The sequence below is a fragment of the Gadus morhua genome, chromosome 19, assembly GCF_902167405.1.
Source record: "Gadus morhua chromosome 19, gadMor3.0, whole genome shotgun sequence".
NCBI lineage: Eukaryota > Metazoa > Chordata > Actinopteri > Gadiformes > Gadidae > Gadus > Gadus morhua.
This window is the reverse complement of record NC_044066.1, coordinates 20166770-20183909: the sequence shown is the minus strand read 5'-3', so window position 1 is coordinate 20183909 and position 17140 is coordinate 20166770. Positions and strand designations below refer to the sequence as shown.

Below are 17140 nucleotides of genomic sequence, written 5' to 3'. Positions count from 1 at the left end.
CTTCGTTTTCGTTGCGACAGACAACCGGAAGTGGGAGGGTCTAACGTCGTGCGTATCCTCCCACCGTCGTCCACCCCTCCCCCAGAAGAACAAGACTTGGCTGCAATCAACCGGCATCGACTCCTGCGATATACCCCCCCTCCTTCCCTTTCCCTCCTTCTCTGTGTTAGGCCAATTAACTTTTAAACCATGATTTCGTGGTAAAAAATCTCGAAAATGCGGCGTTACATCCGTGCACTCTTCCTGTGCACGGTGTTTGCCGTCTTTTCGGGTTGGTACTTCTACAGTAAGCTATTCAACACGGACCTCTCTCTCAGACAACATGATGCCGATGCTGGCAGAGTTCATATCTCGTCTCGGATCCAAGGTCCCAGGATGGGACCTGCAGACAAAACAGCAGCGGAGAAGCCCCACTGGTATCATAGGTCAGTGTTTTAAAAGAGCTGTTCTAGGCGTTCGTTTGTTAGTAGGAAGTCGATACTCGGCACCGTCGGGGGACGTCGCGTATGCATGGGAATGTGGACTTAATACATCAATGAAAGTTCCCTTTGTTATTGTCCCAGGTCACAGATTTGCCCGGAATTGCATGCAAACGACTTGATTGCTGCATTTGGACATATTCCGACTCCGTCAGTCGATTGCATTGCCCACACTTTGTTTTTGATTACTCTGGTTGATGCTGCTGTTTGATACGGAGATGATGCATTTAATACTAGACTTGAAGCCTGTTCTAACCCTTTCTTAGTTTTGGTTTTCCACACAAGGCTTTGAATATTGGGCCATTACAGGCTACTGACATTTTCATTGGTAGGACGATTTGATGCAATGGAAACTCGTGAAAAGTATATACAAGAAAGAACTACCCGACATTTTGCTGAACATATTACTGATTCAGGGGTAAAGGCGCCACCTAGTGGTCCGATATGAATACTAACTCAAGATTTCTCTTACGTTGTATTGTGGAAAATGACAAGAATTTATTTAAGGAGAAACGGAAAACGCTACATTCTCTATTGTACACTGGTTTATTCAAATCGACCGGTTAGTATAGTATGTAATGTTCAGGGTTGGTTTAAACCCCATTGTTCACAATCCAACTGGGGGCACCCTTGATCAAGACAACCACTACCTGCTCATTGATGACATCCATATAAAATAATCACTGTAAATCGTTTTGGGTTAAAAAAGCAAAAAATATTAAATGGTAAATTGTTTCTTCTTCTCTTCCGATATGCGTTCGATCCTCCCTCCGCCTTCAGGTACATCATGCGCCAGCAAGGGGCTGATAGTCCTCCCAGCCAGGCCGAGGCTCCCAGCATGCACCTGGCGGTAGTTGCCTGCGGCGACCGGATGGAGGAGACCCTCACCATGGTGAAGTCTGCCGTCCTCCTGAGCTCCGGGAGCCTCCGCCTGCACATCTTTGCAGAAGAGCAGCTTCACGTCGGCTTCAGGGATAAGGTGAGTGGTGGGAAACTAATATATTAGTACTTTTTGGTCCTTTTTCAGAAATTGATTACATATATAGAGACAGCCATTGTGACAAATCATAGCAGGGTCCTGTCATTGATCAATGAGCGTAACACATGCATATAGCACCCTTCATCTGACATGAGGGGTGGGCAGAAGGCCTAGGCTGGTCCTACCAGACTTGCGTACTTCATTTCATTTGCACAGAGTCTGGACCTACACAATTGACAAACGTTAACCCACTTGAAGGCGGGTGTCTGTTGAAGTTTAAAACTATTGGATCTGCCCAGTGCCACTCTGGATCTGCCATAACCAATCGCTTACGTTTGGCCGGGAATCACGTTGCGCGCAGGCTGTAAACAAACCAAACACCGTGCGTGAAGATGTCCTTCGAACAAGAGCTGACTGCAACATCATTGATCCCAGCCACTCCATCTGTTCGCTGATAGGACGCAGAAAATTTAGTCGGAGGAACCCCACTAACACACCGCAGACCTAGTACTGAAGTGAAAGTAATCTGAAACTAACATTGTAGCGTGCGTGTGCGTGCGTGTGTGTGTGTGTGTGTGTGTGTGTGTGTAGCTGGGCTCGTGGCCTGCGGCGGTGCGCTCCCGGTTCCGCTACACCCTGTACCCCATCAGCTTCGCCGGCGACCAGGCGGCCGAGTGGAAGAAGCTCTTCAAGCCCTGCGCCTCCCAGAGACTCTTCCTGCCCGTGAGCGTCCGCCTGGGGTTCAGCGTACCATGTGACCTAGGCTGTACCACCTCCCCTCCAGATCTCCTCGTCACCCTGACCGCCTCCCGTCACCTCCTTCTAACTCCATCTCCTTCCTCACCTCATCACCTCCTCTCTGGATCTCCTCCGCCGCAGACTTCCTCGTCTCCTCTCCTCACCTCTTCTCCTGACTTCCTCTCCTCTCTTCGTCCCCTCACCTCGTCCTTTCCTAAGCTCCTCGGATCAACCCCCCCTCCTCAGCTTCCTCACCTCCTCTCCTTCCTCCCCACCTCACCTCTTCTGTTCCTTCCGACTGCTTTTTCAAAGTGTGTATATATATATATATATATTTTTTTTTTTTTACATTTAGCACCCATATCTCAACCCTCAACCGTTCCACCTCAAAACATACTCCCTGTCAACCCCCCCTCTCCGTTCTCCCCTCTCAGCTGATCCTGAAGGACGTGGACTCCCTGGTGTACGTGGACTCGGACATCGTGTTCCTGCGGCCCCCCGAGCGGCTGTGGGCCCTGCTGTCGCACTTCAACGCCTCCCAGCTGGCGGGCGTGGCCCCCGAGCACGAGGAGCCCCGCGTCGCCTGGTACAACCGCTTCGCCCGCCACCCCTTCTACGGCGCCACCGGCATCAACTCGGGCGTCATGCTGATGAACCTCACGCGCATACGCAGCGCCTACTTTAAGGTAGGCCGTGAGACGGAGGCTCTTTATTTGTTATTTTCTTTGTTTTGTTTGTTTAGCTTCAGCACGTTAAGATGAGTACGTCTCTTTTAAAAGGGTGACCTGGCCAAAGGATCCGCACATTTATTTTTTATATTTGTATTTAATGTTTTCATTGTTAAAATTATGATTGGATTATTATTAATATTGGCTTTTTTATTAAGTGGAGTATAAAGAGGGAGTTGGATAGAACAGTGTTTCAGTAAAAAACTCTGGGTTTGAAGGTCAATATCCATGAGTAAGATGCCTTAACCTCTACTTGCTCGAGTCATGTATCTAATATAAACGCTGTAAATTACTTTTGTTAAGTGATTATCTTTAAATTACTTAATTTTATTCAAAAATGTATTAGTGTCATACTAATGTTTAACATATCCCCTTTTAATTGCTTTGGTAAAAGTGTTAAATGCCAAATTACTAAATAGTATTCAATAGTTGCAATACTGTAATGCTAATGTTCACCACGAGAGGGAGCCAGGGCACTATATTTGAACACATTTCGATTTATTAGTAGTGCAGTATATGGCTGGGAATTGTAGTCATTCTAGGAATGCCTTGATAAATATATCCGGAACCATGACATATTTGCCACATTATTGTGTGTGTGTGTGTGTGTGTGTGTGTGTGTGTGTGTGTGTGTGTGTGTGTGTGTGTGTGTGTGTGTGTGTGTGTGTGTGTGTGTGTGTGTGTGTGTGTGTGTGTGTGTGTGTGTGTGTGTGTGTGTGTGTCTTCATTAATTGTGTGTTTTATTTGACAGAATGACTTGACCTCGGTGGGTCTGCGTTGGGAGGAGCTGCTGATGCCCCTCCTGCAGAAATACAAACTGAACATCACCTGGGGGGACCAGGACCTGCTCAACATCATCTTCCACTACAACCCTGGTGACTCACTCACTCACTCACTCACTCACTCACTAAGACACTTCCAGACGCAACACTCACTCACTCAGACACTCAGACACTTCCACATGCGCACACTCACTCACTCACACATGCAGATCCAAGCCTAAGTTAAGTTTTGTATGGAGTTAAAAGTGCACATAAATGGTAGGTTGTTTTGATAAATGACAGACTAGTATACTTAGTGTAGCCTGCTTCTATCCTGCGAGACTATTTACTATTTAGTCATTGAGCACTCGCTTTATCCTAAGAGGCTTGAACGGTGTGCTGAGAAAGATGACATTATACAGCAGGTTGAGGGTCAGGCCATTTCTGGGGAAACAAACCCGGACCCTTTCGGCTGCTAGTCGACCACCAACAACCTCTACACACTGTCCTGCCCCTATAAAAAACATGCATATACTGTATGACGACGTACAGAGAATTAAGAGTGTGTGTGTGTGTGCGCGCCCACAGACTACCTCCTAGAGTTTCCGTGTAAGTGGAACTACCGCCCCGACCACTGCATCTACGGCATCAACTGTGCCTCGGCGGAGCAAGATGGCGTCCACATCCTGCATGGGAACCGCGGCGTCTTCCACAACCTGAAGCAGCCCGCCTTCAAGGCCGTGTACGACGCCATCCGCCAGGTAGGCCCACGTGTGTGTGTGTGTGTGTGTGTGTGTGTGTGATGGGTTTGCATATTATACGTAAGCCGGCTGTCCCAGATCGAGATTCACCTTTTTTTCTTTTAGGCACAGAGCCATACATTTCAAATTAACATTTAGAGGCAGCTTACTTGCCCGGAAGTTAAATTATTAAAAGGTTTACGTTCAAAGGCTTAAGTTACAACAAGTAGCTGTATTGCGCCAAAAGAATGCAAGCATTTCTACTGTAAAATAAATATAAATAACTACTTTATTAAACATGTATAGGTTTAATGTTATTAGAGTAGTAACTATGTCCAGAGAAAAAGAGGCTCCTCATTTCCCCCATGAGGACGTTTACAGGTTGTTTACCCGCCAGTCAATCATATCGACCGCCCAGGGTGGCATTTACCTGTTTTTAATGAAGCCATCAGTGAGGGGAGGGGGGAGGGGGGGTTGGGGTCCCAATCACTTCCCTATTGAGAAAGCATTGAATATACATCAGGCTGATGGGAGATCAATACGTTATCCGAGGTCTAGCGCTTGGGCTTCAGCCGGCTGAGGTTTATAGGACAGCCGCATCAATTAAAGGGGCGTAAAGAGGTGTGTGTGTGTGTGTGTGTATTTGTGTGTAAGCATGACCTCATACACACAGAAATAAGGGTTTTAATGGATGGGAAAGTTCTCTTTCCCTTTTAAAGGGATGATACTTGGTGGAGGCTGCGTTCTAGGATGGTCTAGTGGTTAGGATGGGGGGTTTGACTCCCATCCCAAGGTTGTGGGGTTGAACTGTATATATGATGCCTGTAGGCATCATATATACAGTTCAACCCCACAACCTTAACCACTAGACCATCTTGAGCAGGATGCCTAGTGGCTAACCGCTCGTTAAACAGTGACGTGTATCTGAACCTTAAACTGTATGTTGCTTTAGTTATGGTCTCTGCTATTCTACTAAATAATAACCACGCACAGGATTTTGAACAAGACCCACACACTCTCTTGCGCGCACACACACACTCGCTCGCTCAATCACGCACACATTTTAATAATTTGAAATCGTAAAACATCCCCACATTCGTGCAATTATGATTAATTAATGCTCACAATATGGCATGCAACCACACTAACGCACAGATGTACACACTCACAAAACGCGGCGCGTTAATAAAAGGAGACGGCTCACGGTGTAATAACCTCGGTTGCGATACTTTGATTACAGATTTTTACGTCTGCATTGATTTCTGTCAAGCCAGAAGGCTTAATGTGTTGGTTTACGGGGAGTTTGATAACCAAAAATCCCACACTGGTGTTGTTTATCCCTTGTTTTGAGTTTCTTCGTTTGAGGGTTTTGATAAAAAAAACTAACCTGGTAGATGAAGTCAGTACAGCAAGGGTTAAGGGTTCAAACCCGTGAAGGGGCGTGCTATAAAATTCTGCACTGATTTCATAGCAGGGGTAAAGCATTGATAAAAGCATCAATCAAATATTAAGATAGTTCGTTTTGCAGTTTGATTTGTTGGTGTTTTAGTTTGTCAAGGGTTAGTATTTCGTCTCCTCTCAGAGTATCAAAGGTCAACACTCAATCACTTTTCAGCCATCTATTCGCCCTCTATATGACCTTAACCTAAACCTAACGCATGTCTCTCAATCCTACGACACCCATAGAAAAGTTCTGCCTTTTTACCTAACGGACAGGCCTTGAGCTGTGCTGCACCTGCACACTGGAACATCTCCTCACATCCGTTAGAGAGGGCAAGTCCTTTTATCCTTGCATGTCAATCCTCAAAACTAAAAAAGAAAAGAAAAAGAGGGTAAGAGGGTATTTTTTGTTGTGAAGCGCATTGGGTCCTAGAAATATACAAGTGACAACTGATTTATTATTATTATCATTAACGGTAGAAGCTGTTCTTTTAATGATGATGCTGATCTAGTAAATATGATAAAGCGGGTTTGAAACAGATCCAAAGACCCAATATAACACAAGAACGCACAAGACAGAATCCAAACCCAGACGTTCATCTCTTCTTTTGTCTGTCTGCCGTGGACCAGTGAGGTCTTAATCCTTTGTCCTCACTTCTCTCTCTCGCACTCTCTCTTGCTCGCCCTCTCTCTCTCTCTCTCGTGCCCCAGGCTATTAAAGCCAAGCCCGGGAAACGGTCATTAATTTTTACAGCCGCCTGTACATTTAGGGTGTGTGTCTGTGGTGTGGGGGGGGGGGGGGGGGGGGGTGGCGGCGGTCTGCACACGTACAGCCCCCCCGTCACCTACACAAAATCAATGCTCCCCACTGTAGATGCAACTTTAGTGTGTGTGTGTGTGTGGATGCTTACCTTCATAAAAGATCCATTCAGTTTGTGACCAAATAACGTTGGGTGGTGGGGGGCAGAGAGAATGAGGAGGTGTGTGTGTGTGTGCGGGGGGGCTTTCGACCACAAAACAAATGAGCTAGCATAAAGCATCATAATTCCGGTTGATTTCCTTGGAGCGTCGTAACGGAGTCGCGGCGGTTATAGAGGAGCCATGAAGGGAAGGAGAGGGTCATCACACGGGCTCAGAGTGAGCCTCCGCCACTCTCTCTGTCTCCGGGGCTCGTTTAAATAAAGCTCACTACTTTGAATTCTTTTTATTCTATTAATGAATTTAAAAATCCAACGGAAGAACTTTCAGCGTCGCAGTTTTTCGTGTGTTTTTTTTTTTCAGCAGAATGAAAGTCGGGTTGAAGTGAGATTTCCGGTGTTTGTGTATATTATACTTGTCTATATTTTATTTATTTTCTCCCGCCAGCCGTCTCAAAGGAGCGGTTTTTATGGTTTTAATTGCTGGGAATGTTTGTGTTTCCCGTTAAGGGGTTAAAGAGCGAGTGGATGCTGTGTCTGTTGATGGTCTGGTGGTGAGAGTGGTTGGTTGGGTTTAAACTGTATCTATGAAGCCTGGAGGCAGCCCTGAGCAACATAGCCTAGCCTCTACCTGCTCATTAAATAGTGACTTGTATCTGAACGTTTCACTGCGAGTTGCTTTAGTCGACGTGTCTGCTAAATTACTCATTCAGGGTGGGTGGTAAATCCCTCCTCAGTACACTGAAATGGTGATTGTAGAAAAAGCTTTATGAAAAACATGATTCATATTTAGTAATTCTGTTTCTAAAAAAAATCTAACATTTAACCCCCCCCCCCAACACCTCTTGCTTTACCTCTCCCTAAAAAAAAAAAGAACTGTATTCTTTTTACATGCCTCATCAAAGTTTAGCACCAAAATGAGACCAATATTTCTGTTCTTGAGAAGATTTTTGGAGTATATTCAATAATTCATATTGTACATAACTACCTCTAATCTCCAGGGTACCGTAACGCTACGAAGTCGGGAATCTACAAGACTCTTACTGAATCTGGTTTGATGTGCGGCGCATCAATATTTAATTACAATATGTGTTCTCCCTAAAAGTATGTTTGGGAAAAATCAAAGTTAAAAAATAGGATTTGAAGTCCTTGATTGGAAACGATTGCTGCCAACTGTGGAGACACAGAATGGGCGGGGCAGTGTTGGATTAACAGGCTTTTTTCAATTTGTTAGCTCATTAAGACATCAAACACATCAAAGGGCCGCACGATCAAAACCCTACTGGGTTCGATCCCCGATATCGGCAGCCTGACCTGTTGGCGTCCCTGGGCCCCCTTAACCCTACTTGCCCCTTAATTACTCAAAATTTAAAGGGCCCCTATTTTCCCAGAAGGAGTGAGTCCTAGCCATTACAAGCCATTTAATTGTTCCTGCCTAGTGACCTAGATGAATGCTGGATAGATCAGTCTACCAGCCTACACGGTGTACTGTAGCAACTCATAGGCTTATCCATCACTAAAGTAGAGGCCTTTTTTAAAGTTTGCATCAGCGATGTTGGGTGATGTCACTTCTGATGTGTTTCGTGCATCCAGTAAAAACGATCATGAACGCAGCGCAAAACCCCACAACACCCACTTCTTGTCGGTGATTGGATGGAATACTATTTATTTTGGTTTTGAGTGGTCGGTAGTACCATTTGTTTTTGTATACGATCTCGGAGCACAGGCTGCCTACAGAGACGCGTTTTTTGGACAGCCTGCTTATTGGGCGGGCAGCTAGCAGATCGTGAGGAAAGATCAGAAGAATGTGATCATTTATGTTTCGGCCTAGAATCGCAGATACAACCTTTTAATCTCGCACAGTTAGTTAACTACTAACTCTCCAAGCATTAGATGACATCCATTTTTATTTTGAGAAGACAAACAAGGTATTGTGCCTCAGGGTACTCTCTCTCTCCAACGCCTTCTTCGTGTGACTTTTAAGGGGCATTAAGTCTCTCAATTGTGTGACTTGAAAATCTCAGCAGTTTTGCGTTAAAAGCTCCCAAAAACCTCAAACCTGACCTTCCGTCCTCCTTGCCTCCAACAGTACTCCTTCGGCGCCGACCCCAACGCCGCCCTCCTGGCCCCGCTGGAGGCAGCGCTGTTGAAGACCACCAACACCTACTGTGGTAAATCCCACGCCCTGCTCACCAAGACGCTCGCCCAGAACCTCGACCGCGTCAACAAGAACATCCCCCCCCCGCTGGGCACGACATGAACCCGCGGTGCCGGCTGACGAAGCGTCTGTCGCGGACGGCTTCAGTTTGGTCGCTAAGCTAAGCTAGCAGACGGTCACGTTCGGTCGCTCGTACCTGGGGGAAGCTATCGAAGCTACTGAAGCTAGCGTACTGAAACCAAGCAAGGACAAAGCCGAACCTTGTCGTCCTACGACGTGTGAAGGGAATCAAAGACGTGAGACCGTCCTCTCTCTCCGTCTCCAGCCTCAGGGTTCGCAGCTGGAAGATCTCGGGGTCACTGAAGGACTAAGAAACTGTGACTTCGTATGTTTTACGAAAGTGGGGATGGCCAGCAGATTGTTAATCCTTTTGGATAGTTGAGTGGTACTTGAAGCTTGCTCACAAGTGGGCGGAGTCCTTTCCCGCCCAATCGCCTTTAAATTAATGTTCTCTCGGAGTTGAGAGTTTAGTATTGCTGTGCAGCGTCCATTTTCGATCTTCGGACGTGTAGGTGCGCTGGAATAAGGTGTGTGTGTGTGTGTGTGTGTGTGTGTGTGTGTGTGTGTGTGTGTGTGTGTGTGTGTGTGTGTGTGTGTGTGTGTGTGTGTGTGTGTGTGTGTGTGTGTGTGTGTGTGTGTGTGTGTGTGTGTGTGTATATATTTGAGACCATTTGTCCAGTTCCTACTGAATGTACATAAATAACTACTAACTCTCCGAGACTTAGATGACTTCCTGGCAAAGGAAAATGGCCGCCGCTGTTTAGTGGACTCCCAATATGGTGTCTGGTTCGTATTTGCTTTTTTGTTTAATTTTAAGAAGGCTAGCAAGGTCTTGTGTCTCAGGGTACGCTCTCTCTCTCTCTCTCTCTCCATTGCCTCAAAATGCTTCACATTATTAAAAGTCAGTTCAGGTTTTAATTATGTGCGTCACCTAATGAAATATAATCTCTCTGAGTTTAATATAAAAAAGGACTGGGAGAAAGTGTCTTGATATTTGAATAGGGATTTTTCTATTTTTTTTTTCAGTTGTAGATTTCTTTAAACATTTGTATTTTATAAGATTGGGTAAAATTGGAATTTTGTAAAAGTGGGCATTGTTTTGATTCTTTTGATCTCATTTATAAAACTTGTTTCTACATTGGAAAAAGACGGTAAGATGTCTGACATATTGTGATATCAAATCAGTTTACTATACTATTGTATTGGTAAGGACAGTACTATAAAGATCTTAATCATATTGCACATATTTTTGTTCAGGACAGGCATTTAAAAGACTATTCACACAATTGTTATTTTTTAGTGTACTTCAGTTTCATTCATATTTTTATCAGCTAAATAAATGCAATTTGCCTTTATATGTAACATGTGAACCATGCACATGGCTGTAAATGAAAGACCTTTTTAATTATTGTTTATAAGCTGATTCCAAAGATATTTCACTGTTTATGATGACCTAGTAGAAATAGGTGGCTTTCTTTGTCATTTGTACTATGTTCTGGTTTTTGTTTTCACAATAAAAGCTACTTTGATTTCTGTGAAATTAAATAATGTATTGTGTATTATATGTCGACACTAGAGGGCAGCATTCATTTGTATACAGAGGTAAAAAAAAAAAAAAAAACAGCCATAGACCTATGGAAATATAACTAAAATCACTAGCGTTATTACAACCGTTTGAGTTCGTCAGGATTTACAAGTTTAATACATTTTACAATAATTAAATCCTAGGTACTTTTATGCCGTATAACTCCAAGCGTGGCTCCGCAATGTTCTCACTGTTCTCACAAGATTGATCTTCCAAACGCTGGAGCGTCTTCGGACGGATCAATGCGATGGCCGATAATCCATGAGAGGGGGGACCACCTGGGGTAATACACCATATCTGTCAATGCGTCGGGCCTCTCATAAAATGTAAGTGATGGCGCAATAACGCAGACCGATAGGTCCCTGCTGTCTGCAAGGGTGGGGGACTGGCTTTACGCCTCTTCTCGTTAGGTAAGAAAAAAGTGCGTGTGTGTGTGTGTGTGTGATACTACTGTACCGACGGGGCAATTATTCAGCGTGGGACAAATAAGCCACATTCATCACTTTATATTCATATGAAAGCTTATCAATTACCCCCGTATGGACCTGTGTGTTTAAATCCCGCGTTTACAGCTCGGTTCCCCGGGGCCCAGAATAAGGCAGGGAAGGAAGGCGCACGAGTGGGTACGGGAATGAACGGAGCACCACGTTGGAAAATCCAATACTTATGCCCGGCATCCTCCCAAGGTTTCATCCTCTTTTCGAAACTACAAGGTTTATGTGCCAATAAATAACCCTCGATTGTTTTATTTCTCCAGTGTTGGAGAGGAGACAAGTAGCCCAGGATTGTTAGGAATAAATACATACATATGTTACCTACGGCAGCCCAGAGAGGGTCGCCGCACACGCGATGCGTGGCGAGGTCAAACACGAGGACAACCTTGAAGTAGCCTTTTGACGCTGGGGAGAGTGAGGAGAGAAAGAATGACAGACTGATGATCAGAGCAAGGAAAAATAGAGAATAAAAGGCCGGGGCAGAGTGAGGGAGGGAGGGGGGGAGGAAGAGGAAAAGTGGATTTTTTTATTGTATTCTGTGTACGTTATTGTTCACCTGATTTGATATTGCCTCGTGGTGGAATACAAGGTTACGCAGAGCCCTAGCCCCCAGGGTGAAATCTCTCTCTCGCTCTTTCTCTCTCTCTGTCTGTCTGTCTCTCTGTCTGTCTGTCCTTCTCTCTCTGTCTCTTTATCCCTATCTCTGTTGCTCTCTCTCTGTCTCTCTCTCTATTTCTGTCTCTCACACTCTGTCTTGCTCTCGCTCTCCCCCTCCCTCTCTGTCCCTCTATTTCTCCCTCTCTCTCTCTCTCTCTCTCTCTCTCTCTCTCTCTCTCTCTCTCTCTCTCTCTCTCTCTCTCCCTGTCTGTCTGAGAAGGGTGATGAGTGGCGGTTCGATGAAAGACGAACAGAGAGAGGAGAGGAGACGCTGTCATAAGTCCATTCTTACATGAGCGCTCGCTCGGCCAAGTGTTACCCCGTCCCTTTTAGAACGCCGAAAAAAGCGGTCATCTGATTGGACACGCTTCGTGAGGTCGTCGTCAAAGTCAGAGTGGGAATTGTTTGGAAGGTCCGGTAAGGTCAACGCTAGGTTGAGCTTCGACGCTCAAATCCATATGAAGACATTGGCAACACAGCTGCTGAAAGCTCATCTTAAGAAACAAGGTTCCCTGCTTGATGTATGGACTGAATTCATATGGCGCTTTTATCCGAAGAGCTTTACAATATTGCCAAACATTCACCCATTCATGCGCACATTCGCTCACTGACGGCGGTGTCAACCACGCAGGGCGAGAGCCAGCTCGTCAGGAGCAGTCTGGGTGAGGTGTTTTGCTCAGGGACACCACGGCACTCTGCTAGGAGGAGCCGGGGATCGAACTGGCAACCTTCCGGTTACCAGTTAACCCGCTCTACCTCCTGGGTTACGGCCGCCCGGTTATTGTATATCGATGGACTATACAATTCTAGATATATAGAATTACTTGACGAGCACAGCTCAACATGCTATGTACAGTTGAACGTTCACTAGCAGTAATGCATGCAGACATAAGTAATACCTGAAGGCCTACTCGCTGCGTCGCTCCACATTTCAGACTCGTATGTATTTCCAGCTTCTACAACATTCAATATATTGCACACAAATATGGACATGTGACATATACAACTCCCTGATATCCTGGCGAGGACGGCAATTTGCATGTGGAGATAGGCTCCACAAATCACTGCTGAGTGTGTATGTGGGTTGTGTGTTCTTATTTACATGTGTGTGTGTGTGTCTGTGTGTGTGTGTGTTGGGGGGGGGGGGTCACAAGTGCTGGTTTTTGACAGCCGGCAAAGAGAGTATTGCTTCCTAGCTGGCAAAGGAGTGACAGATCCATTCCTGTAATCAACTGCCTCAATCAAGACAGAGAGTGAGAGGGAGACAGAGAAATTGGTTCATCACTGGATCGCCTTATTTATTTCATGTTCGCTTGCATGTTTGTGTGTGTGTGTGTGTGTGTGTGTGTGTGTCTGTGTGTGTGTGTGTGAGTGTACATGCTGTGGATGTGTTACAGGGTGTGTACGCGTACGCCCATAGTGTATATGTGTGTCTTTTAGTGTGTGTGCACGTGTTTGTGTGCGAGTGCTATAGTGTGTGTGCCATAGTGTGTGGATGACTGCTCCCTATAGTGCGTGCCTGCTACATGTGTGTGTGTGTGTGTGTGTGTGTGTGTGCATGCATACCTGTGCCCTATAGTGTGTGTGCGTGTGTGTGTGTACGTATGTTTGTGTGCATGCATGCATTTGTGTGTGTGTGTGTGTGTGTGAGTGTGTGTGTGTGTGTGTGCGTGTGCGTGTGTGTGTGCCTGTGCGTGCGTGTGTGTGTGTGTGTGTGCGTGTGATTCAGGGCTGTGGCACAGGGCCGAACTACGGCCCCCCTGACATGTCATGGCTCTCGGGGGACGAGGCACTCTGCTATCTTCTGCCATTAAAAAGCTCTTTCTCTGTCCAACTGCTCGCTCCCTCTCTACCCTCCATTCTACACTTATCATTTTATCTGTCTCCTGCCACTTCCTATCTGTCTTTCATTTTTCCTTCTTTGCTTCCGTCATCTATCCATCCTTTTCCTTCCATCCTCTGACCTTTATTCCTTTGTTTTTTCTCGTCCTCCTTTTTAGCGGCAAACCCCATGGTCCCACATAAAAATTAATAAAAACGATCTTTGAATTCCCCTATAGTTTGTCCTAGTTCCTTCACACACACACACACACGCTCCTACACACACACACACACATACACACAAACCGATCGCACGCTCACACCCAGACAGACACACACTTGGGATATAAATCAAATACAGGGTTTGTCCAGGATGAAAGATATCCAAACCTTTTCAAAGTTCTTCTGCTCTCCCTTGTGCATTTTAAGCTTGCGTGTGTTTGTTGTTAGCAGGGCTAACCTTGAGTTACAAGACTTCTTTTGAGTTCCCCAATGTGCCAACAAAACTAAAAAGACCATTGAGCTACATCATCGAAGGACCCTGACAGGGTATGGCTGTTGATGAAATACTTTTGAGTTGTTGGACTTGGCTTTGTTGTGGACTTTTTAAAGAACACCTTTTTCGAAGGATTGTTTGTCACGCAACGTTCAACATAACAAGCTGGGAAGTATTCAGGTGCAACCGCCTGTACGACCACATCACACCACATCTCAAACCGATATATCTTTTCTGAAATGAAAAGACGAGGCGAGAACAAGATTATGTGTGTCCGCTGTTAAAACTACTCTTCAGTTATTTTTGTTGTTGTCACCGGCTACGGGTTTCAGTTTGTCTCCCTGCGATCGCATCGACCAGACATCACCCATTTAAGTCCTACATTTCATTCATTGAACATGTGCTGTGCGACAAAGTTTACAGAGTAACAACAAAAATTTGAAAAGAAAGAGTGAGTATTGTACTTTATTTGCTAATGCCCTCGTTTGAAATGTCTCCGCAGCATCTACATCTAAAGAGATGCAGATACACGCTTCAACAAATTGTGTTGAGAAACCGTTGACTTATTCACCGTGGATTCAAATGCGTCAGCAGCGACAAAACCCACAGCGAACGCACATTCACAAGGTCAGCGCTGGAGACACCTTGTCCATACCGCACATTCATCCACACAGACCCGCGCCAAAGCGCTCGTCCGCATGCAAATAGAGAGCGTACAGAGATACAGTGTGTGTGTGTGTGTGTGTGTGTGTGTGTGTGTGTGTGTGTGTGTGTGTGTGTGTGTGTGTGTGTGTGTGTGTGTGTGTGTGTGTGTGTGTGTGTGTGTGTGTGTGTGCGTGCGTGTGCGAGTGTTTGTGTGTGTGTGGGGGTTTGTGTTCTGCATAAAGACCCTATGTATTCATCTTAAATCAGGGGCCCTCCACAAGAGTCGGTGACATCACCAAATCGCCGTGCCCCCCCGTCCCCCGTCCCCCTTGATGCCTTTCAAGCCCCCCCCCCCCCCCGCCCCGGTTCTGCTGCCCTCCCTCGCCTCCTCTTGACCCCCCCCCCCCCCCCCCCCCCCGCGAGGCCTGCTCTTTGGAGCAACAATACATTTCCCATTACCTTACGCCCCCACCCCCACCCACACACTCTCCAGCAATTCATCCAGCCGTCACACCCCCACAATATTTACCCCCAAAGTGATCTTACTGTGTGTGTGTGTGTGTGTGTGTGTGTGTGTAAGTGTGTGTGTGTAAAAGAGTGTGCCTGTTATACTGGGTCTGGTAATCTCTCCAAATGTGTGTGTGTGTGTGTGTTTGTGTGTGTGTGTGTGTGTGTGTGTGTGTGTGTGTGTGCGTATGTGTACACCATAGACTGTGTAGATGTGTGTCTCCGTTGGTTTGTATGTGAGCATCCCTATGCGAGTATGTGTGTGTGTGTGTGGCAGTGTCTAAATTCTAGATTAAGTGGCTGCCAAAAGCACCACATCTTATCTCTCTATTTCTCTCTCTTCGCTTTCTTTTTTTACGATTCAACTCTAATCTCTCTCTCTCTCTCTCTCTCTCTCTCTCTCTCTCTCTCTCTCTCTCTCTCTCTCTCTCTCTCTCTCGCTCCCCTGGGAGCTTTTCAATTAGGTAATTACAGTGGCAGTGAATGGATGCTGCCTGGACGCTGGCTCGCTCTTATTGTGGAAGCACCTGTACCCCATAGACAGCAATTACCTGCCAGGCAGACCGGGGGGACGTCGATGAGCCATTGTCTGTGTGTGTGTGTGTGTGTGTGTGTGTGTCTTTGTATGTGTTTGTGTATGTATGCCCGTGTGTCAGGAAAAGTGTAGATGTGCTCCAAGTGTCGAATGTGCCCATATGCGTGTGTGTGTGTGTGCGTGTGTGTGTGTGTGTGTGTGTGTGTGTGTGTGTGTGTGTGTGTGTGTGTGTGTGTGTGTGTGTGTGTGTGTGTGTGTGTGTGTGTGTGTGTGTGTGTGTGTGTGTGCCGGAAAAATATGTGTGTAGGTGAACAAGTCTGCATGTGTGCGTCGGGAACAGTATGTGTGTATATGAATGTGTTTTGGGACAAAGTGTGTGTGTGTGTGTGTGTCAATAAATGAGTGCGTACACATGTGCATGTGTCTTCATGTATGACACAGACAGCTTATACGTGCATCTCAGCCTCTCTGCAGGCTTACCTGCCCCATCCGCACTTCCATCTGTTTTATCTGTGCGTAGCACGGTGCTCGTTCAAGCTGCTAGTGGCAGCCATATGTTCTCTAAAGAGTCTATTGTGTGTGCAATGTGTGTGAGAGTGTGTGTGTGTGTGTGTCTTTCTGTCTGTGTTGTGTGTGTGTATCTGTGTGTGCGGTGTATGTGTGCTTGGGTATGTATGTGTGAGTTTGTGTCTGTCTCTATGTGTAGATTGTGCTTGTGTGTCTGTGTGTCTGCATTTGTGTGTGTATTCTGTTTATGTGTCGTGTGTGTGCTTGCGCGGTGTGTCAAAGGAAGTGACACAGAGCTCAGAGTAGGGTGCATTCAGAACAACTGGCGTTCAATTTATAGATACACGCTGTGAGAAGAAAGAGCCGGATCTCTCACCCTCTCCTAGAGCATATGTCATGTTTGTTTACTACGGTAGAACACAGCTGCAATGCAGAGATCACCATGTAATACACGCAACGTTCGCATCGTTGGTAAGAATTATCGCACCGCGAACCACGTAATGCATCTGAGCTTATTTACACGGTGATAGAATATATAAAAAACGGAACCCAACGGATAAACTACACACTCCCGACGGAAGGGTGGGTGTTTGTAACAGATGTTCACACTTGAAATTTTTCCTTTTTGTTGCCTTTTCAAAGAACAGCATTTTAATTCTGGCAGAGGGTGATTTCTGACTGTTCGGGGAGGGTGCTTTGCTTTATATGAGGGATTTCTGTTAAGAAAAGAGCAACACTGAGAGCAGAATTGACAGTGATCTGTGGTGATATTGAAGAAACCTCTGCGATGTTTCCTCTCGGTGAGCAACAGAAGGCTGTCGTCCCTCGTGGGACGTTAATGATTGTATTGGAATTGACAGAAGATTCTCCTACACTTTTCAGACTAGGCCCTT

The 17140-nt window shown here is 45.9% G+C and overlaps 1 protein-coding gene across 1 annotated transcript; it reads left to right on the top strand.

The window, feature by feature from the left end:
• The first annotated feature begins 66 nt into the window (after positions 1–66).
• Positions 67–10599, top strand: gxylt1b (glucoside xylosyltransferase 1b). The gene is made up of 7 exons (XM_030341702.1): positions 67–425; positions 1260–1458; positions 2050–2181; positions 2631–2882; positions 3676–3799; positions 4274–4446; positions 8872–10599. Exons 1-7 carry the CDS (start codon positions 217–219, stop codon positions 9040–9042), a joined length of 1260 nt encoding a protein of 419 aa, XP_030197562.1. The 5' UTR covers positions 67–216; the 3' UTR covers positions 9043–10599.
• The last annotated feature ends 6541 nt before the right edge of the window (positions 10600–17140 follow it).